At 43.0% G+C, this 24343-nt stretch overlaps 1 protein-coding gene across 3 annotated transcripts in view; it reads left to right on the forward strand.

Moving 5' to 3' along the window:
- ANAPC1 (anaphase promoting complex subunit 1) overlaps positions 1 to 24343 on the forward strand; it is a 75539-nt gene that overhangs the window by 42071 nt on the left and 9125 nt on the right. For all 3 annotated transcript variants that reach the window (XM_065589896.1, XM_065589897.1, XM_065589898.1), the window contains exons 26-42: positions 2432 to 2658; positions 5283 to 5401; positions 8249 to 8520; positions 10154 to 10388; positions 11750 to 11841; positions 12923 to 13057; positions 13238 to 13320; positions 13850 to 13928; positions 14597 to 14671; positions 16949 to 17025; positions 17279 to 17369; positions 17467 to 17520; positions 18058 to 18251; positions 20260 to 20346; positions 21083 to 21200; positions 22901 to 22978; positions 23483 to 23550. In XM_065589896.1, the coding sequence (XP_065445968.1) occupies positions 2432 to 2658; positions 5283 to 5401; positions 8249 to 8520; positions 10154 to 10388; positions 11750 to 11841; positions 12923 to 13057; positions 13238 to 13320; positions 13850 to 13928; positions 14597 to 14671; positions 16949 to 17025; positions 17279 to 17369; positions 17467 to 17520; positions 18058 to 18251; positions 20260 to 20346; positions 21083 to 21200; positions 22901 to 22978; positions 23483 to 23550 (2084 nt within the window). The remainder of the gene's footprint in view (positions 1 to 2431; positions 2659 to 5282; positions 5402 to 8248; positions 8521 to 10153; positions 10389 to 11749; positions 11842 to 12922; positions 13058 to 13237; positions 13321 to 13849; positions 13929 to 14596; positions 14672 to 16948; positions 17026 to 17278; positions 17370 to 17466; positions 17521 to 18057; positions 18252 to 20259; positions 20347 to 21082; positions 21201 to 22900; positions 22979 to 23482; positions 23551 to 24343) is intronic.

Raw genomic sequence — 24343 nt, forward strand, 5'->3', positions numbered from 1 at the left:
CAGTTTACAGGTATCTAAAAGGGTGTCATGAGGAGGAGGGAGAGAACTTGTTCACCTTAGCCTCTAAGGATAGAACCAGAAACAATGGGTTTAAACTGCAGCAAGGGAGGTCTAGGTTGGACATTAGGAAAAAGTTCCTAACTGTCAGGGTGGTTAAACACTGGAATAAATTGCCTAGGGAGGTTGTGGAATCTCCGTCTCTGGAGATATTTAAGAGTAGGTTAGATAAATGTCTATCAGGGATGGTCTAGATAGTATTTGGTCCTGCCATGCGGGCAGGGGACTGGACTCGATGACCTCTCGAGGTCCCTTCCAGTCCTATAATCTATGATTCTATGATTCAAGTAGCTGAAGTTGCGTATCTTAGTTCGAAGTGGGGGGTTAGTGTGGACCAGCCCCTAGAGACTAACAGGAGACAGCTAGACTCAAATGAGAACTTGATAAAGTTTTCAAGAAAACGATTGACCTTGAACGTCTGGAATGTCCGTATTTCTGAGGCATATGGTAGTACTGGTGGGTGAGCTCTGAAGGCACTTCGATACCACGGTGAGGGGAAACCTAGATGAGGAGCTTGGAAAAACCTAACCAACTACCTAGATGCTAATGAACAATGAACAATGGAATTAAATACCATGGGAGTGAACATTTAAAATACGGGTACCTAAAGTTCGGCTACTGAATAAATGGCTTGATTTTCAGAAGTGTTGCGCTCCTTCAGCTCCCGATGAAGGCCCTGTTTCAGGAAAACATCCCTATGCAGGATAGCTCTTCAGCATGTGCTTGAATAGGAATACACTTGAGCATAGTACACCTCTACCCCGATATAACGCGGGTTCGCATACAAAGCTCTGACATGCTGCTCTGAGCAGCGTGTTAAGGGTGCCGGGCCGGGGCCAAGGGGTTGGATAAGGGGCAGAGGGTCTCGGGGGCTCCCCCGCCCCAGGGCCTGGGAGGCAGGAGCTGTGGGGGGCACTTTTGGGGGCCCCGCAGTCCCAGAGTGGCCCGGGGGATTAGCGGGGGGCCGGGAACAGCCTGCTCCGCTTCCCTCGTCCTGGCCCCAGCCGTGTTGCTCGGGGGAGGGGGCTTGGGGGAAGGGATTCCCCCCCCCACCCCCCGCACTCACCGGCAGCAGCAAAAGCGGAGCAGCCTGGCCCCAGCCCACTCCACTCTGCCAGCTCCCAGCTGCGGCGCTCCGCTTCCCACCGCAGGTGAGTGCGGGACCTTTCCCCAACCCCGCCCTCCAGCGACACAGCTGGGGCCGGGGCAAGGAAAGTGGAGCGGGCTGGGGCTGCGTTGCTCCGCTTTCCGCCGCCGGTGAGTGCGGAGGGCATCCTTTCCCCAACCTCCCCACACTCACCGGCGGCGGGAAGCGGAGCGCCGCAGCTGAAAGGTGGCGGAGTGGAGCAGGCTGGAGCCGCGTTGCTCCGCTTCCCGCCCTGCTGGTTGGTGCCTGTCAGGGGGCCGGGGGTGTGGATAGGGGTCGGAGCAGTCAAGGAGCAGGGGGGTTGGGTAGGGAGTGGGGTCCTGGAGGTGATTAGGGACGGGGGTCTTTGGAGGGGGCGGTCAGGGAACAAGGAACAGGGGGGCCAAAGCAAGTTCGATATAACGCGGTGAGATTTTTTTGTCTCCCGAGGACCACATTATATCGGGGTAGAGGTGTATAGGTATACTTGGTCCTGCCTCAGCACGGGGAGGGGGAGGGATGGGACGGGACAGGACTAGATGACCTTTTGAGGTCCCTCCCAGCCCTACAATTCTGTGATTCCATGGGCCCAAAGTCAGTGTGTGCACAGCACTTCTGAAAGACAGGCCACTTGCTGAGGAACCTAACTACAGATTTGGGCACCTAACTTTGGCTCCCACTTCTGTTTGTGTTTTTTTTTTTAATTGGTCCAGATCTCTGTTTTCTATTTCTGAACTTGGGGAATAAATAACTTGCAGGACCATTACATGTGCTTCGTTAATAGCTCTGTGTGGGGGAATTGGTCGGGGATGGATTTAGGGAAAGATCTAAAGGATCTACCACATCTGCAGTAAGAGCTCATTTGGGAAGATAGATTGCAATGCTTTGGCAGTCAGCTACTCTCACTTCTCTCCCCGCCATGCTCCCTTACTTGTCAATTTGCTCTAGGAGTTGGTCATTAAACTTCCTTTGCTTTACCTTGGAAGCCAAAGAAACCATTTTCTTTCATCTTTGGGAGTTGTTTATCCTGCCTGTGTGGATGACTGTAGTTGATTCCCAGTTGAGAAGTCCCAGGGATCTTTGTAAACTCCATTCTCAGAGCACCCTCGCTGCAGGTGACAGCGACACCTCAAACATTCATGTTACGGTGCTAGTGTCGTGTTGGCTTAATGAAGCTAGATGTTCGAAATCTGCTTTTTTAGAAATTATTCCCTCCCTCTTTCTCTGTTTTTTCCCCCTCTCAATTAGTCTGTTGCCCAGGTGCTATCATCTGATGTGCCTTCAGGAGCTGAGGCAGAAGAAGACGACGATGGTATGAATGATATGAACCAGGAAGTGATGTCACTAATATGGAGTGAGGATTTGAGAGTGCAGGAAGTGCGCAGACTCCTTCAAAGTGCCCATCCTGTGCGTGTCAGTGTAGTACAGATGCCAGAAGTCAGTGACCATGAATACATAGAAGAAAAAGAAAACCGGTAAACTCTCCATGTTTCTAGCAGCTGTTCATTAACGTCTCATTTAGGTGGGAATTTTTGTAAACCTCTACATTTGAAATGCCTCCGGGGAGTGTTTCTGTAATAAAAGGTGTCTTGTAAAATATAAATAGGAATCTTCATGTTGGGCTTCTGAACTGTATGGTGCATTTGAAAAAAAAAAAAATCTTTGTAGATTGGAAGAAATATTCCTTGAAATTAAGTTTTCCTCCATTTTACTTCTCTGAATAGACATGATATCCTACGAGGGCATTTTGGGACAGATTCTAGAATGCTGTGGCTTCTGTTGTGAGAATGAAGCACTTCTCTGGGGCAAGGAGGGCTGGGCGGGAGAGTGTGTGCGCCCTGTTAGCATGGTGATTGGGTAGTACACACCATGCAAATACTTTTAGTGGCTGAGATTTAAATGAGTGTAAGCACATACAACAGTATATCTTACTGTCTTTAATAACTATCCGGGCAGCTGCAAATCCAGTACAATGACAGAGGTCCCTTTGTGTGAACAGTTCACACAAGACGTTTTCGATTTCAGAATCCAGGACTCTGAGCTTTAGTTTGCATAAACACTGCAGAAAGTCCATCTGGCGCGCTCCAGAGACTCAAGCATAGAGTGTAGGAAAGGTTGTGGGACTAGATCACGTTGACATTGAATAGTTCCGTTCTCGAAGCAGTTTATAGCATCCTATCCGCGTCAGAGGAGGTAAACGTCGGAAGTTCCCATGCTGGAAAGACCTGTTAAGAAACATGGTCAATCAGGCTCTGAGGTTAAATAGAGACTATTTGTCAGGTAGCCTTGAGCTCCTCTGGCATGACAGGTACGGACCTGACACGCTGCAAGGCACCCTTTGTAAGTGTGCAGATGGGATGGCAGTGTCTTCGGGGCTCAGGACTGTCTGAAGCATGAACTGGCAAGAGAGACCACACCAAATTCTCTTCTCTGAGTGCTTTCTGCAGAGAGGGCAGGCACCTGAGCTTTGGCCCGTGGATCTTCCTGCTCTGTGCCCCCATGGAGGGGAAGCTTGTGCCCCTTATGGAACGGGCGGGTGATTCACCTCTCAAAGCCAGCAGAGGATGATAGATATGCCGTGGACCTAGGGCTCTACGTAGGCACCATACTTCTTGCATTCAGTCTGCTTGCCCGCTATTTCCCTTGCTGCCATTGGCTGACTTCTTTTCCCCCTCCCTCAAACCCAGGACAATATGAGCCTCAAAGTGCCTCAGAGTGGGAGCACCATGTGTTAATGTTGCTTGAAGCAGCAGTAACATCTGCAGATAGGAGCAGGTTCACAGGGGGAGCAGCTGCTCCTTGGCTCCATCCCTCCGAAGCCATCCCCCTATGAAACTGGAGATCTGCCTTTGCAGAGAATCATCTGTGGGACCCTAGGGACTGGGGAGCAGAAGCAGAACTTCCTACCTTCTGCATCCCTTCAGTCAGGATCCACTTGCTCTTAGAAGTAATGTGGGGTAGGGGGGAATATTGTCCTGTAGGAAATAGCATATGGGCCTAGATTGGTTCAGATGTGTATGTGGATTTAATTGGAGCTTAGGCTGCTGCTGGTTCACCAGTTAATCCTCTTCTGCATATCCTGAACTTCAAAAAGCCACGGAGCGCTGATTTGCTGAGTCAGATAGTGTCTGAAATGTGGCGAATTGAATCTTTCCTCTGACCCAGGCTGTGGGATTGCTACATGGTTGTCAAACCTTCCAACAGGTTGTTCACCTCAGTTTTCATAGCTGTCTGTCTATTGATCTGATTTTTGGAGAGTAATTTATTTACTGCTTAGAGGACATTTGTCTTCAGAGCATCAGTAACTGCTAAAATTCAGCAAAAATAGGAAGTTAAAGGAACCTAGTGAAATATTGTCTGACTTAAAAAGCTGAGTGATCTAATGAGCCCCAAGAGTGTTGTCTTCTGAGTAAATCAGAACTTTGCTTCCGTAGAAGAGAAATATGGTCAACAGTCTTTGAATGTTATGATTCATGTTGCGTAAGAGCTGGAACGTGGTGCTGTCACTAGTCATAGCAGGACGGTACGTGGCAATCTTTTGTTTGCCTCCTTCTATAGCGTTCCTTTATCTGCATTTTCTGATATGCCTGATGATTTGTAGATAGCATAGAATTTTCCTTACAGAGCTGTGCACTCGTTAATGTACGTTAGGTACGTCCCAACGTGATTTCAACGGAAGTATTTAGTAGATGGTTAAGTTCTTTGGGAACAAGGACAGTCTCTGTTCTTTCTGTGCAGCGTCTGGGCCATGGCGGGGACTGCTAGGCACTATGGTAATACTTAAATAATAAGTAATGATTAATTATTAAATAAAAACAATTAAAGCTAATCCTTTAAAGGACTCTCTGGGGACAAACCAACCCTTGAACAGCCACTTAACAAGGCAATACCCTTTTGTAGGTTTCTTAAGTTTGCCCTCTTCTTCTGGTTAGGTTTGCGTTTATAATATTGGCTTGGCAAAAGAGCTATTTACTCTCATTCTGAGAGAGGATTGTCCCATCATACCATTTATGACTGGGATCTGCCTATATCCTATGTTGTGAACATGGTTGTGGTAAGCATTTATCTTTTTGTTTTCTGTCTTTGATTTCCTTTACAGGTTATTACAGTTGTGTCAACGGACAATGGCGCTCCCCTTAGGCCGAGGAATGTTTACTCTGTTCTCATATCATCCAGTGCCAACAGAACCGTTGCCTATTCCTAAACTGAATCTAACTGGTATGTTGTTCTGCATTTTCCCCATGATTTTGATTTCCTTGAGTTAAAAATGATAAAAGCCAAAATAACCTAGACTTGCTAGCTACATAATGCCTTGAGCCTGCGAGACGTGCTTCGGTAGTGCTGTTGTAGTCAGTGGGATGCTGGTCACTGTGTACAGTGAAGTATGGGTGTAAGTCTCTGCGGAGTTGGGACTTAATGTCTTTAGAAGCTACTGGCACTTGACCGAAATTGGAGCTCGCAGGAAAAATCGTTTTTAGTCCTTTACTCTCACTTTGGTGTTCCCAATTGTCTTCATTATGAGCAGTGTCCACTTTAACCCTGGTTTAGTACACACACCAGACCCTGCTCAATGTACAGGATGAACATGTAGAAAACAAATTCAAATTTAGGATGAGTAGTGGTTGCAATGACTGCTCCAGGAAGCATTTTATATGCCTTGTAAGGTATGTTTCTAATAGACTTCGACAATTACTGAACAATATTCTGTGCTGTGGGGGGATTCCTGAGCCTACTATACTTCCTCTGTATGCTCTTGAGTTCTCCTCACCAGACTTTTAACACATTGGTGTTTCCAGACAGGCCAGGCAGTTTCAGTTAGTGGTGTTCTTGATTAAGTGGCAGACACGAAACTATCATTAGAAAAACAAAATAAAGTTACAATTAAAAATATAGGTTATGAGCAAAATAATTACTTGTAAAGATTCTTGAAATGGCTCATAAGTAACAATTCTACATACAGTAGTTCTCACCAATTACAAATAGATTGACATGCTAGATACGATGGTAATTTACCAACTACAAAGTAAAAGGTGTCACGGTGCACTGGATATATATTTCACTTAGCATTGTAACATTTATTAAAACCAGCAGCACAAACCAGCCCTTGCGGGGTTAATTTTGTTTGGCTTTATGTCTTTTTCATCTTTGCCAGATGATGCAGTGTGTCTCCGCTTTCCCAGGGTCCAATATGAAGTCAGTAGAACTGTTCATGGTAGTAATCTCTATGCTTAGCAATGTTGGCAGGATTGGACCTTAAAGCAGATTATTGTGTTTTGTTAACTGCAGCTATGCATTATTGTTAATTAAAGCAAAAGATATATAGTGTTCCAAAATCCCTAGCTGATCAATAAAATAAGGGAACTGCCGCCAGATGGAGAATTATTCTACCTTCTAATCCAAGAATCCTAAAACCAATTCATTGAGTTTGGAGACCTCTCAATATGGTTTGTGCTGTAATGTTTGGAGGGTGAGATCCTGGCCCCAGTGAAGTCAATGGGAGTTCTGCCACTGGCAGCAGAAGGGCCAGAATTTCATCCTGATGCTATATATCATTAATTTAAATATCCTACAACAGTGACCAAATACAGGCTCTTCCCACTAAGGTCCTTTATCCTGCAAATGACTCCAGGTGGGTGTAGGGGTTTGCCCATGCAGTCACTGATTGGAAAGGGGCCTAACTGTGGTAAAACTTTCAGAAGTGTCTCAGTAACTTAGGAGCTGAAGTCCTGTTGATTCCCCCCCCCCTCCCGCCCCCCAACCCTCCAATGATATTTAGGTTCCTATGTCACCGAGGCACTCTTTAACCTTTGACCTATTGGGGAAACAAAACTCTAAACTTTTGGTTTAATGTCTAATTGAATTTGAGGAATTTTTGCACCCTCTAATCAGCACTATGGAAAAAAGACAGGGAAGAGCGAACGTTAAGTATCTGCAAATAATCAGATATTTTTAACTCTGTATTATCATTAATGATGCAGGCATTGTACCTGCAGAATTTTGTGACTGATCTTTTAAAAAAATTGTTCTAACTGAGGTTATTAGTAGTTCTAGCTCTTTATACATTAGGTCCAGCAACTGACAATATTCCCTCACTCCCACTGAATGTTCACATTTCTTTTCCAGATTGAAATATTGGGCTTATAACAACTTTTAGTTTTGTGGTCACATTTTTTGCAAGTCTCAGAGGTAACAGCTGTCTTTAGTTTTCTTGCCTCTATATCATGAAGGACCTTTTAATTTAATTGAAATAAAATAACAGTGAGGTCTTTGTGTGTACATGCACACTTACCAAAAGGCTCCTATGCTTTTTTGGAAGTTTGGTACAGTAAATATTTTTACAGAAGCAGATTTTGTTGTTTTGAGTAAGAAAGGTAGTGTTTCCAGGCTGACTAGTTTCTTCTAGATGAAGCCTAGGTTTTTTAGTTGATCACTTACTCCCTGGCTACAATTATGTTTTTATGATTCCTAAATGACTGACAGTTGTGGTATTTTCTGTCAAGGATGAAACTGTCACAGTACTTAGCTTCTATAGCAGTTTTCATCCTTAGATCTCAAAGTGCTTTGCAAAGGAAGGTAAATATCATTAATCCCCCTATCACTTATGGGGAACGGAAGCATAGAAATGCCATGATGCTCTGATACATTATGACCGGCATATTGCGAGAACTAGGAGAGAACAAGAAGAAATGAAATGACTTGGCCAGTGTCACAGAGCAGGGCAATGTCAAAGCCAGGATTAGATCTTAACGCAATGAACTGGGAGTGAGAATGCCTATCTGCTCTACCATGCTGCTGTCACCTAACAAATCTGTTGACACGCATAGCCTTGTCCTCACAATGAGCATTTTTTATTGTGTTGCTACCACAGTTTTTCAGGTACAGTACCTCTTAAATGTGAGGTGCTCAATTTGAGAGCAATTTCTGATATAAATTAATTGGTGACGCATCGCTTAGCATCAGTTTTTTTTCCTCTGACAGCTGATGAGGACTCTGCTAAACAAAGCCATTTTAAATGTGAGCTAACTTTCGTCGTCATACATTTTTTAATTATTCTCTTCTGGGCAGGCCGTGCTCCGCCTAGAAACACTACTGTGGACCTTAATAGTGGGAACATTGATGTCCCTCCAAATATGGCATGCTGGGCCAGTTTTCACAATGGAGTGGCTGCTGGACTGAAGATAGCACCTGCTTCCCAGATAGACTCAGCTTGGATTGTCTATAACAAACCCAAAAATGCAGAACTAGCCAATGAATATGCAGGTTTCCTCATGGCACTGGGTCTGAATGGACACCTCACAAAGCTTGCCACACTCAACATACACGACTACTTGACCAAGGTAAGACCTGCATTCAAAAGCAAGAGGAGGAAGTGACCTTTTTTTTTTTTTTTTCCTTTTAAAATATTTGTGAGTTTCTTAGTGTGAGGGAATGGCCAGTGCTTTAGTCACTCATCCTGCTAATTGCTGGCACAGTTGTTTGGCTGTCTCAGACCTTCACCATTGTTCAGGACTGTTATCCCTTTATCTCATGTGACAAATGCACATCATTTTAATAACGAATTATCTGGAGCACTGGGTTGTTTCTACAGGCTTCCTTTGTATGAGGAAACTTTTGTCAGCCATATACTTTAAGAGCTTGCTTTTCCCCAGCCTAGTTCTAACAGGTTTTTGTCCTGAAATACAAAAGACAGAGACAAAAGCCTCTGTTCTCTATATAGGAACAAACCGGTCCAATTTCAGTTCACTGTATGGGACATGCATATTTCTTTGTGCACTTGGAACATCCTGGCTGTACTGTCTAGCCATGGAAAGTGGTCTAGCTTTCTCTCTTTGGCTAAGAGGACAGTGAGACAGCTATAGGAACACTGTAACAACAATGTTTGGTACATATTTTCATCTTGTTTCAAGGCGGGCATAGTACTGAGAGAGCTGTTTAGTCATAATGATTGGCTTACCCCAATGACTAGTGGAAGCCTATGCTGCCTCATGGGGTACAGTTATGGGCAGCATTAAATGCTGTTGATTGCTGGATTCTTCTGCATTGCCTAGATGATCAGATGGGTACGACATGGGATTGTCTTGAACTGGTTCTGGCCATTCCTAATGGAGTAGATCCCATTAAATTAAATTAAATAAATTAATGGAGATATCCCATCTCCTAGAACTGGAAGGGACCTTGAAAGGTCATCGAGTCCAGCCCCCGGCCTTCACTAGCAGGACCAAGTACTGATTTTTTGCCCCAGATCCCCAAGTGGCCCCCTCAAGGATTGAACTCACAACCCTGGGTTTAGCAGGCCAATGCTCAAACCACTGAGCTATCCCTTAGACATAGCCTGCAGACCCCAGGTCGAAAACCACTGCTTTAGCGTAATACACCTCTACCCCGACATAGTGCGACCCAATATCACACGAATTCGGATATAACGCAGTAAAGCAGCGCTCCGGGGGGGGCAGGGCTGCGCACTCCAGCGGATCAAAGCAAGTTCGATAGAATGCGGTTTCACCTATAATGCGGTAAGATTTTTTGGCCCCTGAGGACAGCGTTATATCGGGGGAGAGGTGTATGTTTTCCAGCGTAGGGCTGGTCTGATTTGTATTATAAATATCCAGTCAGCTAACCTGGGAACCTAGCGTTTTTATTTTAAAAACAATGCCATGATAGAACGTGGAGCCAAAAATCTCAGTCTAACCATGTTTAATATTTGATTTATGAAAGGATTTTATTTTGATATATTGAAGGAGATTTCAATCTGTAATGTGAAGTTTACTCATTTAGCCGTAAGTGAGAGGCAACCCAAAAGACTGAGTATAACCACAGCTCATCAAAACTACATAGAAATTATCTTCGCCTTGTACCTTCATATATTACTGTGGGAGTGTGACCGTAAGACTTCGATTTCAGCTGAGATAAATGCACTTACATTTACAGTTCTCAATGCTCTTTGATCACTGGCTTTCTTCCCCATTTCAGGGCCACGAGATGACCAGTATTGGGCTGCTGCTTGGTGTTTCTGCTGCCAAGCTGGGCACAATGGATATGGCTATTACTCGGCTCCTTAGCATCCACATACCTGCTCTCTTGCCACCAACTTCAACGGAGCTGGACGTCCCTCATAACGTACAGGTGGCGGCTGTGATAGGAATAGGCCTGGTATATCAAGGAACAGCTCACAGGCACACGGCAGAGGTTCTGCTGGCTGAAATAGGTAAACCCCTACAATTGGAGGTTGTGTGGGGCCTGTGTATGTTTACGTGACATTTGCATAACTTGAAAAATTTACCTGTGACACCCAACTAGTTCACCTGAAAAATACCTATGCACCTATGCTCCGCTCTTCTCTCCCAAGCCATGGCCCCTGCAATTTAAAGAAACAAAACAGCTGTAAGCTGTCTGTTCTGTAGTGTATTAAATTGGAACATTGTCATTGTCTCTTTCAAAGGAACTTACTATTAGGGCCGGTTGAATAGCAGAAAAAATTATTTATTAAATATATTTGGTGAATTCCACCATTATTAATCTAAAGGTGAGTAGATGGTGAAACACATTATAAAATTTCTCTTTCAGTCAAGCTTAAAGATGATCTTCCGAGTACAAATCCATTTGGAGTTAAACACAGAAACGTATTGTGCATGTCTCCTTGCTTGCCAGTTTGTGCAGAAATCATTTAACCTTACATTATGAGAAAAAATATTTAGTTCCCCCAAGGGCTGTTCGTGCTGGCTCATCCGAGGTACCTCTGGTTAGTGATCATGTAGCAATTGCTTTTTCTGGTGTTTCTTATGGCCCCAAATGCATCATTTTAGGCCTTCTATGGCAACAGACTTTGTGGGAAGCTCACTCTTTTTTTAATGGTATATTATTAGATTTCTGTGTTGAATGTCACTTGCTTTCTGTTTCTGTGCATAAGTGGTTCTGCTTTTTGTTTTACAGGTAAGCTTTAAACAATGTTACGTGTGTATATATAGTTTAAAAGAGACAACACACGGTTTATTTCAAATCTAGAAATGGGTACTTTTAAGAACAACACTTTCCTCTTCAAACTAATACCCTCAGTATCCGTCAGTTGATTCAAACACATTTTCTGTTGTGAAGGAGTGTTATTTTATGCAGAATGTGCTACTTCGATATATATAAAATATTGGCTTGTTAGAGTTGTGAGCCCGCTTGGGGTGTGAGGTGTCTTAACACTTCACAAACCGGAGTAGAGAAATATGCACAATCTTTTCTGAGAGCACATTTTTGAAATGTGCTTCCCATATGTGATTAGGTCCAGACCTTGCCAATGTGAGCTTCTGTATTGTGATCCTTTGCATATAAACTCAGATTTCCTCCATGTTATTTAACATATGTGCTGCATTTGGAGAGTCCTTTCAGCTGGCTGTAGACAATCCAAGAGGTTAAGAAGTTATTGCCTCTAATTCCATTGATAGCATTTTCCTGATATTCTTGAGTAAAATATACAGGTCTGAATTTTGCTATCGCTTTACTAGAAATGTAATATCCCAGAATGGTTAGTTTGGTTAGAAATGCAGAAGGTTAATTTCATGCTGTTTCCTTTTTACAAAGGACGTCCCCCAGGTCCTGAAATGGAATACTGCACTGACAGAGAATCCTATTCTCTAGCAGCTGGTTTAGCATTAGGCATGGTCTGCTTGGGGGTAAGTCCAGTCTTCCTCCTGTTGTAAAACTGCAGGTAGTAGAAATAAAATGGTAAAACTGATTTAATCGCCAAGTTATGAAGCGAAGGTAAAAGAAATAGAATAACGTTATCAATGTAATTGATGAAAGAGACTGACACCATTCAAATTCACTGGGTAATTGTTGGGCCAATATCTCACAAATATTTGATCAAATGAAATGAGGCTTGGCTGTGCTCCTGCCCCCTCAGTGTTCACTTTATGCAGATATTTTAGGCAATGGGTTTATCGTCGGGAATGTTGAGAGTCTTGCCCGCATGCTCAGGGTTTAGCTGATTGCCATATTTGGGGTTGGGAAGGAATTTTCCTCCAGGGCAGATTGGCAGAGGCTCTGGGGGTTTTTTTGCCTTCATCTGCAACATGGGGCACGGGTCACTTGCTGGAAGATTCTCTGCACCTTGAAGTCTTTAAACCATGATTTGAGGACTTCAATAGCTCAGACATGGGTTTGATACAGGAGTGGGTGGGTCAGATTCTGTGGCCTGCGTTGTGCAGGAGGTCAGACTACATGATCATAATGGTCCCTTCTGACCTAAAAGTCTATGATTCTAATTAATTGAAAATAAATATTAGAGAATATTCCTCAACCGCAAACATTGAACTTGTAAACGTGTTTGAATTGAAATCCTAATTCTGTTGTACTCCTCTACGCAAGACCCACATGACCTTTGTGTCCAATAATAACTGACCACACAGTTCACATTTCTGATTCTCTCAAACTACTGTGCCGGCAGCTAAGAATTGTTAGTAGAAATCCGAGACAATTTGCAAACAGACTAAATTGATCTATATGCAGTGGTGATACAGGTTGTCAGGGCCCACAATTAGATGAATAGTTAACATTGTCTGTTATCTGTATGTTTGTTAATATTTGAGGCAAGGATGAATCATTTTTTGCGGGAAGTGGGAAGCTAGACTGCTGTAGTTGTGAATTTTTTCACCCTTCTCTTCCAATTGCTTCAGAATTAATTAATTGTTTTCATTAGTAGTCAGGTATGAAGGGACTGATTCATCTTTCTTTTGTTTGTTCCTCTTTTCTCAGCATGGCAGTAACTTGATAGGCATGTCTGACCTCAATGTCCCGGAGCAGCTTTATCAGTACATGGTTGGAGGTCATAAGCGTTTCCAAGCAGGAATGCACCGAGAGAAACACAAGTCTCCGAGTTATCAGATAAAGGTAGTGGTTACATTAGAGAACTGCTGCTAATTTAAGCAGAAATAGCTGTAGCATGGGGGATCTCTTCTACATTACCATGGGTTGGCATTCAAATGCACACAGTGAATTCTGAATTTTTATAACTAGTAAAACAGAACTTTATCGTGAACGGGACTGAAAGTACATGTTGTATCTTGACAGGAAGGAGATACCATAAATGTGGATGTTACTTGTCCAGGGGCAACTCTGGCATTAGCTATGATCTACCTAAAGACTAATAACAGGTATTGACTTTGGCATGGCTTTAATGTTTGTTATAACTTGTAATCCGCTTTTAAACTTCTGCATAATTTTAACTTTACCTTGGGTCGTCTTCATTTTATTTCAAGTAAACCTACCATCTGTGATCATCCCATCCAAGCCCTTATGTTCTTCAGGGCTAATTATTTTAGAAGAATAATCCATTTCCCCACCTTCTCTAATACCAATTTTTTTTATAACACTTTGCACATCTGTGGCCTCTTCACTCGGCAATCTCAGAGCGTATAAACACTAACACGTATCTCTCAGCACCCTTTTGCAAGTAGCATCCCCATTTTATGTTAATATGCTGGCCATGTTGCCTTCGACTGGTTGGGGGAGTTGAAAGTAGATCTCTTGTGCTTTAACTATTAGACATGCTTCTCCTGTCAACTAACGATAGCATTAATAAAGTAGCTAATTATTGACTCAATATGTGGTCCGATAAGTTCTGTACATTGCTGAAGTATATTACGTAACACAAACTTAACTTACCTTATTGTGCTTAAATAGGTCCATTGCTGACTGGCTTCGAGCTCCGGACACAATGTATTTGCTGGACTTTGTAAAACCAGAATTTCTTTTGTTGAGGGTAGGATTATATTTTGTTTCATTTTGACATTTATTATAATGGTATTGAAATGCACTTTGAAAATCTATCTATATGTGACCCTACTGAGAAACATCTCAGTCTCGAATATCTCTGGTCATAATAATCTGTTATGGATATGCCAGTCTTACACCCCGAAACAAATCTGACTGCTTCCAGACAATAATTTTGTTTGCAACTTCCACATCATGTGACTTCTTTTGTTTTTAGTAAGAGAAGTTATTCAAGTGTTTATCTTTTCTATATAGCTTTAAATAAAATGGAAAATTTTAAGCAAATTTCTGTACTTTTCCCAGATTCATTCAGTTGATTTTAAAAACCAGTATATGATTTGTAAGACATTGGCATCTACTGCATATTTGCAATGCAATTTCAGCTAAATTTACATGTGAAAGATATGCTAACTGGTATATTGAAATAGTATGTACCACTGTCCCTGTGTATCCAAATGGAATTTGAATTTTCTCAGCCTGCTCAAGAAAAGAGCTTATCTGCCAATTAAAAGAAGAGGAGGTAAGAGGCCTCTATGCAATACCGTGATTTTTCTGTCCTGTCACCCCTGATGTATTTAGTGTGTTAAAAAGACCATTGCTGATGCTATTTACTAATATTATGCTTATTTTTTTCTCCACTCCATTTTGACTTTTTAGACGCTTGCTCGATGCCTGATTTTGTGGGATGACATTTTGCCCAATTCGAAGTGGGTTGATAGTAACGTACCACAAGTAAGTCCCTATGCTAAATGTGTTTGAATGGACACAATGGTTTGCCACTCTAATTAACATCTCCCTGGAGAACAAAAGTTAGAGTTTTGATGTCTATTTGTTTCCCTCTTCACAAAATCTTATATGTCCAGTAAGCAGTAATGTTTTCTTGAGGTGTAAGAGTTCTTGTTTTGGTACAATAGAACCTCAGTTATGAACACCGCAGTGTGTACAACTGAACATTGACTTCATACAGCTTTCAAACTTTACTATGCTGAAGAAAAATGCCGATTTCCCTTTTATTTTTAAGTAGTTTACGTTTAACACTGCACTGTATATTTGCCTTTTTTTGTCTCTGCTGCTGCCTGATTGTGTACTTCGGGTTCCAAATGAGGTGTGTGGTTAATTGGTCAGTTCGTAACTCTGAGGTTCTACTGTATACAGCTAAAACTGAAATGTGTGTGTATGGATATAGATACACTTTTATACCCATTTTAATGTGTAGAATATCATCAGATAAAACTTCATTAAAGTGAAGTTCATGTCGAGAGTGCATATTTGTGACTTAAGGGTACTTCAAAAAACCTGGACACCTGAAAGTATGAAAAACAAAAGCCAGACTGTCCCCTTACATGTCCAGCCTCCCTTTTTTGAACGTGTGGTATTTAAAAATATGAGAGGTGCAGAGGACTAGGGGAGAAGCTAGAAGCGGAGTAGGGCTAACAGCCATGTTCTTGGAAAGATTTATACTGATATTCACATTCAACATTGGCATCACCTTAAAGTTTTTTTTTTTTCTTTTGGCATTTCCATAGTTTTTAAAAATAGTCGGGCTGTGGGAGTAGACAAAGCAGGAAGCTCGTGCTGGCCACAGATGAACCCATGAACGCTTGGTTGGGGAGTATTTTGTGGTGGATCCTGACAAGCCTAATAAAGTTTTACAGAGGGACCCCAACAAGCCTTTTAAGGTCTCCAAGAGGCATGGAATGTTTCATGCTCCACTGCTCCCTGACACTCCTTTTCCACTGTCCTCACAGTCTGCTGGCAACCTTCATCCCTCCTCTTCTGCCCCATTCTGCTGTGCTCCCATACCTCTTTCCACAGCGTCTTCCCCCAGTTCCCTCCTACCCTACACACACATCTCCTGTGGACCTCACCTGAAGCGAACAACTGAGAGGGTTAACAGATCTGGGTTACTGGGGGCAGCAGAACAGAAAACCTTTCCTTTCCTTCTCCCACCCCTCACCTAATTAATTAAATAATCTTAATTATCTCTGTCTTCATGATCTCGAGCTACCATTTGGCCAAAAAGTGTGAATGAGATATGTTGAAAGTGTGATCGTCACAAGATACAAACCTTTGACGGACTGCTTGTGATATTAACTTAACCCCTTTCCTCCCCTCCCCTCCCCTCCAAAATTCCTCCTTTTCCATTGACAAGTTTCCCAAACTCTGCCTGCTGCAAGAAAGGGCTTTGCCCAAATGGCCCAAGCAAGGCCCAAGCTGAGGAGCGATCTATAATAATACATTGTGTCCATTCAACCAGTCAGCCGTGGTTTTGACAGCTTTAGCCAGAGGCTAAAATCATTAGCTATTCATCAGTAGCTCGGAATGTACAGAATTACTGTAAAGGATTTTAAAAAATAAATCTGACTGGCCAATAAAAATGTGATAAGATTAGATTGTAATTACTGTGTACGGATAAGCCTAGTACAGTGGGATCCCAGTCTTAACATAGTGTTCGTAATGCGAACAAGCATTTACCAAAAAAAAAAAACCCCAAGCCCAACGACTTTACCTCAGTGTCCCTTTCAGATAAAAAAGGCAGATAAAGGGATGCTCAGTTTAAAATTCTGCTTTGACTAAACAAATGTCCTTCCCATGTTTTTGAAAAAGGAGTGCCAAACCTTTCTTGAGACCAGGGATCAAACAGAGCCCTTATCACAGTCACTTGAAATCATCTTGATCAAACAGATTAAAAGGCTCTGAACATGTCAGGTACTCCGCGTCCCATTGGATTGTTTACGTGATAATAGCTTGCTTCTGGCACACTAGCGATTTGCAGGATTCACTGTAATTCCAAACGTAACTAGAAGATTAGGATGTTTCACTACAAAATATTGGCCTTTCTGGGTCAAAGTTGAAGCACTATAATGTAGTAGTAGTAGAGGAAAAGCTTAGTGCATAATCCTATAAAACAAACTTTGTATCTTGTATCACTTGTGAAATCACAGAAACCTGGGAAGGTTCAAGAATGAACAGATATGTCAAGATATTTATCTGCCATGCTTTTTATAGATTATAAGAGAGAACAGTATATCCCTTCATGCAACAGAATTGCCTTCATCGGAAGATCTGAATTTGGAGACACTGGCGTAAGTAATGTGATGACAAAGTGCTGACAGAATCACTGGGAGACATTGTACAAAAATAGATTTTAGATCTGAGGAATGTCACTGAACCTGACTGTCGTATACTTCTTCACACAGATGCCAATGTCTATTGGTCACCGTTCTGGGCTTTAGTCTCACTTTTTAGTTAACCAAAAGGTTATAAAATCAATGTGACACTTTGATATCATTTATTCAAATTAGGAAAAGAAAAACAGTCAGTTGTTTGTTTTTTTAGGCAAGCTCACGTCTACATCATTGCTGGTGCCTGCTTGTCATTGGGTTTTCGATTTGCTGGTTCAGAAAACCTAGCTGCATTTAACTGCTTGGTAAGAGGCTGGGTAGTTTTTTGAGATTTGTTGAAGATAACAACTGTGTCCCCTATATCTGTATTTAGCATGTATTTCTCTTTGTTCTTCTTTACAGTTTAAATTTGCAAAAGATTTCATGAAATGTTTGTCAGCACCTACAGCTTCAATAGTAAGTTCTTTTAGATTCTCTCAACGAAAAGGAACCCCTGGTTTGTAATGCACTTTGATTAAACTCAATGAAGCTTCAATGCAAACAAAATGTCACTTTTAGTTCCCATATTACTGACTATATCTACCGACCTGTCGGTTCAATAACCCAGAATCATTAATGATGCCAGTCACCCTTTGTGTTTTTCCCTACAACAGTATTGTCTGATTTTTCTAACATTGGGAAATAGACCAAACAGTCATGAAGAAAATGGTCCTCTTTGTGGGCTGGGTAGAAGAATGTAAACTAATGGGGAGTGTCAGGTGTGAAGCTGGTGTACCTCCATATGCTGATGTGCTGGTGGCCACTACAGTGTGAGTTTTCTAGTATGTTAGTAAGGCTGTAAGATTAAGATTCCTAATGAGGCCTCTTTGATAAGAATCTGCCATTTTCTTTTGTGAGTCGTACATTATGTCTGATGAGAAGCACATGTAAGAGTGTAGAAGTGTAATAACACCTCTTCTCTCCTCCCTCCTTCCCCCCCCCATATACTTCAAGACAGGTCACTATAACCTTGAAACTTGTTTGAGTGTTGTGCTGCTGTCTCTTGCAATGGTGATGGCGGGCTCTGGAAACCTGAAGGTCCTCCAGCTCTGTCGTTTCATGCATAAGAAGACAGGTGGAGAAATGAACTATGGGTTTCATCTGGCTCATCACATGGCTCTTGGACTTCTCTTTTTGGGAGGAGGAAGGTAACCTGTTATTTCCAAAGCTGCCGTTTTTCCTGCTTTATATTACGAATTATCTCATGCTTCTCAAGGATGGTAAATCTCGAGAAGAATGCTGACTGTTTAGAGAAGAGCAGCACAGCTTCTGGTGGATTTTCTCTCTATTGCTTTCTATATTTTGGTATCCGAGTTACTTAGATCTCCTCTTTTTGATAACGCATGCTCACTGGAACTCCAGAAGTGTACGTCCCTCAGGAATCTGACAGCCCTTATACGTGAAAAGCTTGATGACACAAACAGTAGAAACGATTGCTGGTGCTAATGGTTTGATTCCTGATTAAAGGAAAACTGAAAAGTAAGGGGGGGGGGGTTTGTAGATTAGATTACAAACCCACCCGGGACGCTGCTTTGAGTGACTAACACAACAGAAGTTTTTGGTTTAAAAATGATGCTTTAAAGTGTTAACGTGTGCACACGTCCTGCAGAATGCCTGGCGGGGTCTGCCAGGGCTACAGTGCTACTTTATAGCCCACCACGTGGCCACCTCCAGCCGGTGGAATCTTGCCTTCCATTTTCCTTTGCTGAAAGCTGCCCCTGTCCATTCTCTCCAGTCTCCCTTTCTGTACTGGGGGTACCGTGAAGTGTGGTATCGTGGATGAACAGGAAATGCTGCCTTCAGTGGTCCCTGTCCTGTTCCTTTTCTTTTTCTTTTCTTCAATGTCTCAAGTTCATTTTTATCTCTAGTTCTCTTTTTTTCTAGCTTCCTCTTTTCCTTCATCTTTCTGTCCCCACCCACCAAACTAATTCTCTTACCTGGGATCCAGTTTTCACTCCTTAACTCTCTTCCCTGCTCGAGCCACACAAAACTTCTCCTCCTCTGCCTCTGTTGGTTCCTCAAGCTTGGTTTGCCACCACTGCAGCTGCCAGGGCTCTGGGGTAAGGCTAAGAGGGACTAAAGCACAGGCTTGTCTATTGTCGTCTTACCTGCCCATGCTCAGTGAGCTCCCAGGTGCAGGTTCCTGTCCTTCCCTTCTCCCACTGGCCAAGGAAGAGTTTCCCTTTATTGCTTGGTGCTGCCACCAAACAGCACGAAGGGCCCAATCCGCCAGTAATGCTAAGCGGGCAAGTGTCCGAATGCAACAGTGAACTCCCTTTGAGCTGCGATCTAGACAGTGATGCTGCCTCCGGCCTACGCTTTCTGACTGCGCGAACACCTTCTTCGTTTTACAGCCATCAGATGACCACAGTCGCTGCTTGTTTTGTATCAACGTATAGTGGATAATTGGTGTTTTACTTGCATGTAGATTAAATCTGCTCCAGAAGAAAAATAGAGTGTGCAGATGGCACGGTCAGACTCTCGCACTGCAGCTAGTCCCATCAGGAATTGTGTCCCATTTTAACCTGCTGTAACTTGTGTAAATGCAAATGTTATTGCCAGCCATAGACACCTCTATCTAGTCCTTTTTGGAATCTTGATAAACTAATTACAGCAATAATATTCTACGACAGTGAATTTCTCAGGAAGTTTGCTGCATGAATATTTCTTTTTGCCCGTTTTAAATGTGTTCCCTAGTTTTACACGGGACAAGGTGAATAGTAACACCAAAGTGACTTTACCGTGTCCAGGTCTTAAAGAAAAAAATCCACTTCACCAGTGGCAAGTTGGAAGCTCTCGCTAGGCTCTCAATTTGAGCAGGACTTAAATTTTCATTTAAAAAATATTTATCCCTAACGATTGCATAGATAACTTTCCTAATATGAACAGATGCAGTGGTGTCTTTTAGCTTCTACATTGAGCAAAATCCGTCTGCTTTTTTTGAGTGGAGTTAAAATATATGAATATCTGTCATTTTATAGCCATATAAAACATTTGGCTTGCTGTGCTAACATTTATATTTATAGAAGTGCATTACATATGTGCACTGTGCTACCACAGTTCCCATTTTGTGGCTCATGAGGACACAGTGGAAATGGATGCGAGAATTGTGGTGTTCACCAGTGCTGAAAGATAATGGGTGATGTTTCTCTACAGATACTCCCTGAGCACGTCAGATTCTTCAATTGCTGCTCTTCTTTGTGCTCTGTATCCTCACTTCCCTGTTCATAGTTCTGACAACAGGTAAGGGCTCGTTATTTTATATACGTTCTTAACATAAAATAGGTTGTACTTCCACAAAAAATGATCCAGGAATGAGGCTCTGGAAGCTTTTGGGCTACAGTGAGATTAGAGCTGAAACAACTAACGCAAGCTTTCAAATATTTGTGAGACGTGGAACAATAAGTAAAGGACAGGATGACAGTGATGATCAGATCAATGAAGAGATGCTGTTACGACTCTGTCTGTATTTCTTTAACAAACTGCATCCTGGGCAATACAACTTGGCTATAACAGCTTGCTCTGTAATGAAAGCTCACCTAAGTAATCTCTCTATGGAATTTAAAAAAATGTATTTAAAAGTGAATAAATACACCTCTACCCCGATATAACGCTGTCCTCGGGAGCCAACAAATCTTACCGCGTTATAGGAGAAACCGCGTTATATCGAACTTGCTTTGATCTGCTGGAGTGCGCAGCCCCTCCTCCCTGGAGCACTGCTTTACCACATTATATTTGAATTCGTGTTATATCAGGTCGTGTTATATCGGGGTAGAGGTGTATTGTCTTATTAGGGAAACCGTCTGTTTTTATACAATCAGTAAATGTATATATGTACATATTGCTGCAAGTTTTACTGTAGTCTAATAGAGCTTCTGTATGTCTCTTACCCTTCACGTAGCTTGCCAGCACACACGGGTGTTTGGAGACCTCTCTTTAGCAAAACCATTGTGCTGAATTCTTTATTTCCCATAAACAGGTATCACCTTCAGGCCCTACGGCACCTGTACGTGCTGGCAGCAGAACCAAGGCTCCTGGTGCCTGTTGATGTGGATACAAACACTCCTTGTTACACGCTACTAGAGGTTACCTATAAGGTAATTTATCCGGGGGGAGGAGAGAGGAAGAGGGGGGCGTGGGGCTGTCAAGCTTGAAGTTAATTCAAAACTTCATGCACAGGGTGTATACATATCTGTGTTGTGGCCTGCAATCCTGGTTTTTTTCTTCAATGCTCTAGTGGAGTATGATTGTCTAGGCAAATAATAAAGGTACTCCTCCCTCCCAACCCATATCTTTTGTTTCTAGTGCTTTGAGTGGCACCTTGAAGGTAGAACCAGGGACAAGTGAAATGCACAGCGAAGTCCTACAGAATTCAGTGCAGATACTGATCTGGGGTAACACTTATCTGTATAAATACAGTGGAGATTTTCAAAGGCACAGAGTCAGTGGAAGTTGGTTTAAAAATCTCCCCAATGCTTTTGAAATGGGATACTCAGCATTCCTCCTGGCTATACTCATTAGGCACTTCTTGAGATGAGTGCCCATCCTCCACAATGGACTTTGTCGAAAGATACATTCAGGATCAAACAACTTCCTACAGCTGATGTATGATGTGGCATGGTTAGGGCCCTAACAAATTCACGGCCGTGAAAAACGCGTCACAGACCGTGAAACTGGTCTTTCCCCGTGAAATTTGGTCTTTTGTGTGCTTTTACCTATACTGTACAGATTTCCTGGGGGAGACCAGTGTTTCCCAAACAGGGGGTCCTGATCCAAAAAGGAGAGACAGGGGAGTCGCAAGGTTATGTTAGGAGGGGTGCAGTGGTACCACCCTTACTTATGTGCTGCTGCTGACAGGGGTGCTGCCTTCAGAGCTGGGCTGCTGGATAGTGGCCAGCAACCGCCCCTCTCTGGCCACCCGGCTCTGCAGGTAGCAGCGCAGAAAAACCATACCATGCCATCCTGACTTCTGTGATACTGCTGGCGGCAGCGCTGCCTTCAGAGCTGGGCTCTCAGCCGCAGCCACCACTCTCCGGCAGCCCAGCTCTGAAGGCAGCGCCACCAGCAGCAGCCGCACAGAAGTAAGGGTGGCAGTGCTGCAACCCTTCTACCATAACCATGCGACTCCCCCACAATCCTCTTTTGGGTCAGGACCCTACAGTGGCAACACCGTGAAATTTCAGATTTAAACATCTGAAATCATGAAATTTACAATTTTTAAAATCCTTTGACCACGAAATTGACCAAAATGGACGGTGAATTTGGTAGGGCCCTAGGCATGGAATAGCCTGTGGGATAAAGACAGGCCTTGCCAGCCTTTAGGAGAAGAGAACGGCAGAGACCTTAGTGATCTGACCAGACATGCGAAAGCACCTCTTGTTGTTGCTGTGGAAGATTGCCTGTACAGGCCATGTGGTGGGTGTTTGGGTTGAAAAATGTCCCCTTCTCATGACAACGGTGCTATGCAGTTGACTCAGCCGTGCTGCCGTCCTCTGTTTTCCTGTATGTGTTTTGTGACAGACCTGAAGCTGCGCTTGGTGGAGCTTGAAAGCTTGTCTTTCACCACCAGAAGTTGGTCCAATAAAAGATATTCCCTCCCCTACCTCGTCTCTCTCACTTTGTGACATAAATGGTAATATTAAGCCACCCGTTTCACCAGGAAAATGGATCTAGAAAATACAAGATGCTTGCAGTGCGGCCAGGCTGAACAGAGGTGTAGCCGAGAGACTGGCATGCTTTCTGTCCCTGTGCACTGAAGCTGTTTTTACTAACGCGGGAACATTGTTGGTGTTTAAAGGGCACGCAATGGTATGAAGAAACCACAGAGGAACTGATGGCACCAACCCTCCTCCCGGAGCTTCACTTACTTAAGCAGGTAAATCAGGGCTCCAGTTGAGTAATGTACATTTTGGCCCAGATTCTGTGATGCGGTGAAGATTCACTCAGTGAGCAGAAAGGAGGGTGGCTACTGGGGACCTGGTTAATGCTCTGATTCCTTGCCCTGGCTCCAGTGCATGTTAGAGTAGCCTGGGATTAGGTCTAGCCAATGTCCGCTGACAATGGCCTCCAGAGACCATTTGCTACCTGTGGGATAGCCATAGTGCAGCACACTTAGTTATGCCCCTACATGTCCCTTCCTACCCCTGATCCTGCCTCTGGTCTCTGTCACCTCTACAGCCACTGGGGCATCCTCTGCAGGGAACAGTCAGTTTCTGTCCTCTTGGGGACACACAGCAGATGGTGCTGAGAGGGAGAATCTGCCCTTCTAAGGGGATAGAAATTGAAATAGATTTCTATAGCTCTTTTGTCTTGCAATCCCTGTTATCTCCATATAAGTGAAATGCTCCTCACTCGTCAATTAAAACATTTATATTGGCAGATCAGAGTGAAAGGCCCACGATACTGGGAACTACTAATAGATTTAAGCAAGGGGACACACCAGCTGAAGTAAGTATTCATGATGCTACTTACCTAGATTGACTACATGTGTTAATGTCCCTTAACATTTGAGTAAACTTGTGACATTTTTTACCTCCAATAGTGAGAAGTAACACCTAAAATTTACAATAGCTGAAAGAAACGAAAGAAATTCTTCAGTTTCAGTTTGTCGTCTTCTGTGCATTGGACAGCCCCTTTGTGTGTAGTCAGTTTCACTCTTCCTCTGGACAGTCATTTTTTTACTTGTTTTGTGGGTTTTTATTTTATTTTATTTTAAAAAGAGAAGGGAAAAGGGGCAGGGGACCTCACTCAGCTAGAAACTACTTTTAATATGGGGAGGTTTTGGGTGTAATTGATGAGATTTCTCATTTCCTCTGTCCTTGAAAACTGCACCCTGCTGATGGTGGCTAGCTAACTCTTACTAATGTGCCAGAGATTATATTTTTCTGAAGTGTGCACAGTACTAATTAGTGCAGATTACAATTGTCCAGTGGATGCATTTAAATGTTAAAGGACAGTAATCGTATCTGAATATTAGAGGGGTAGGCGTGTTAGTCTGTATCCACAAAAACAACGAGGAGTCCGGTGGCACCTTAAACACTAACAGATTTATTTCGGCATAAGCTTTCGTGGGTAAAAACCCCACTTCTTCAGCTGCATGGAGTGAAAATTACAGATGTCAGTATATTTATGCCTACATGAAGAGAAGGGAGTTACCTTACAAGTGGAGAACCAGTGTTAACAAGGCCAATTCAGTCAGGGTGGATGTGGTCCACTCCCAGTAATCGATGAGGAGGTGTCA

The sequence above is a fragment of the Chrysemys picta genome, chromosome 3 (assembly GCF_011386835.1).
Source record: "Chrysemys picta bellii isolate R12L10 chromosome 3, ASM1138683v2, whole genome shotgun sequence".
Lineage (NCBI taxonomy): Eukaryota > Metazoa > Chordata > Testudines > Emydidae > Chrysemys > Chrysemys picta.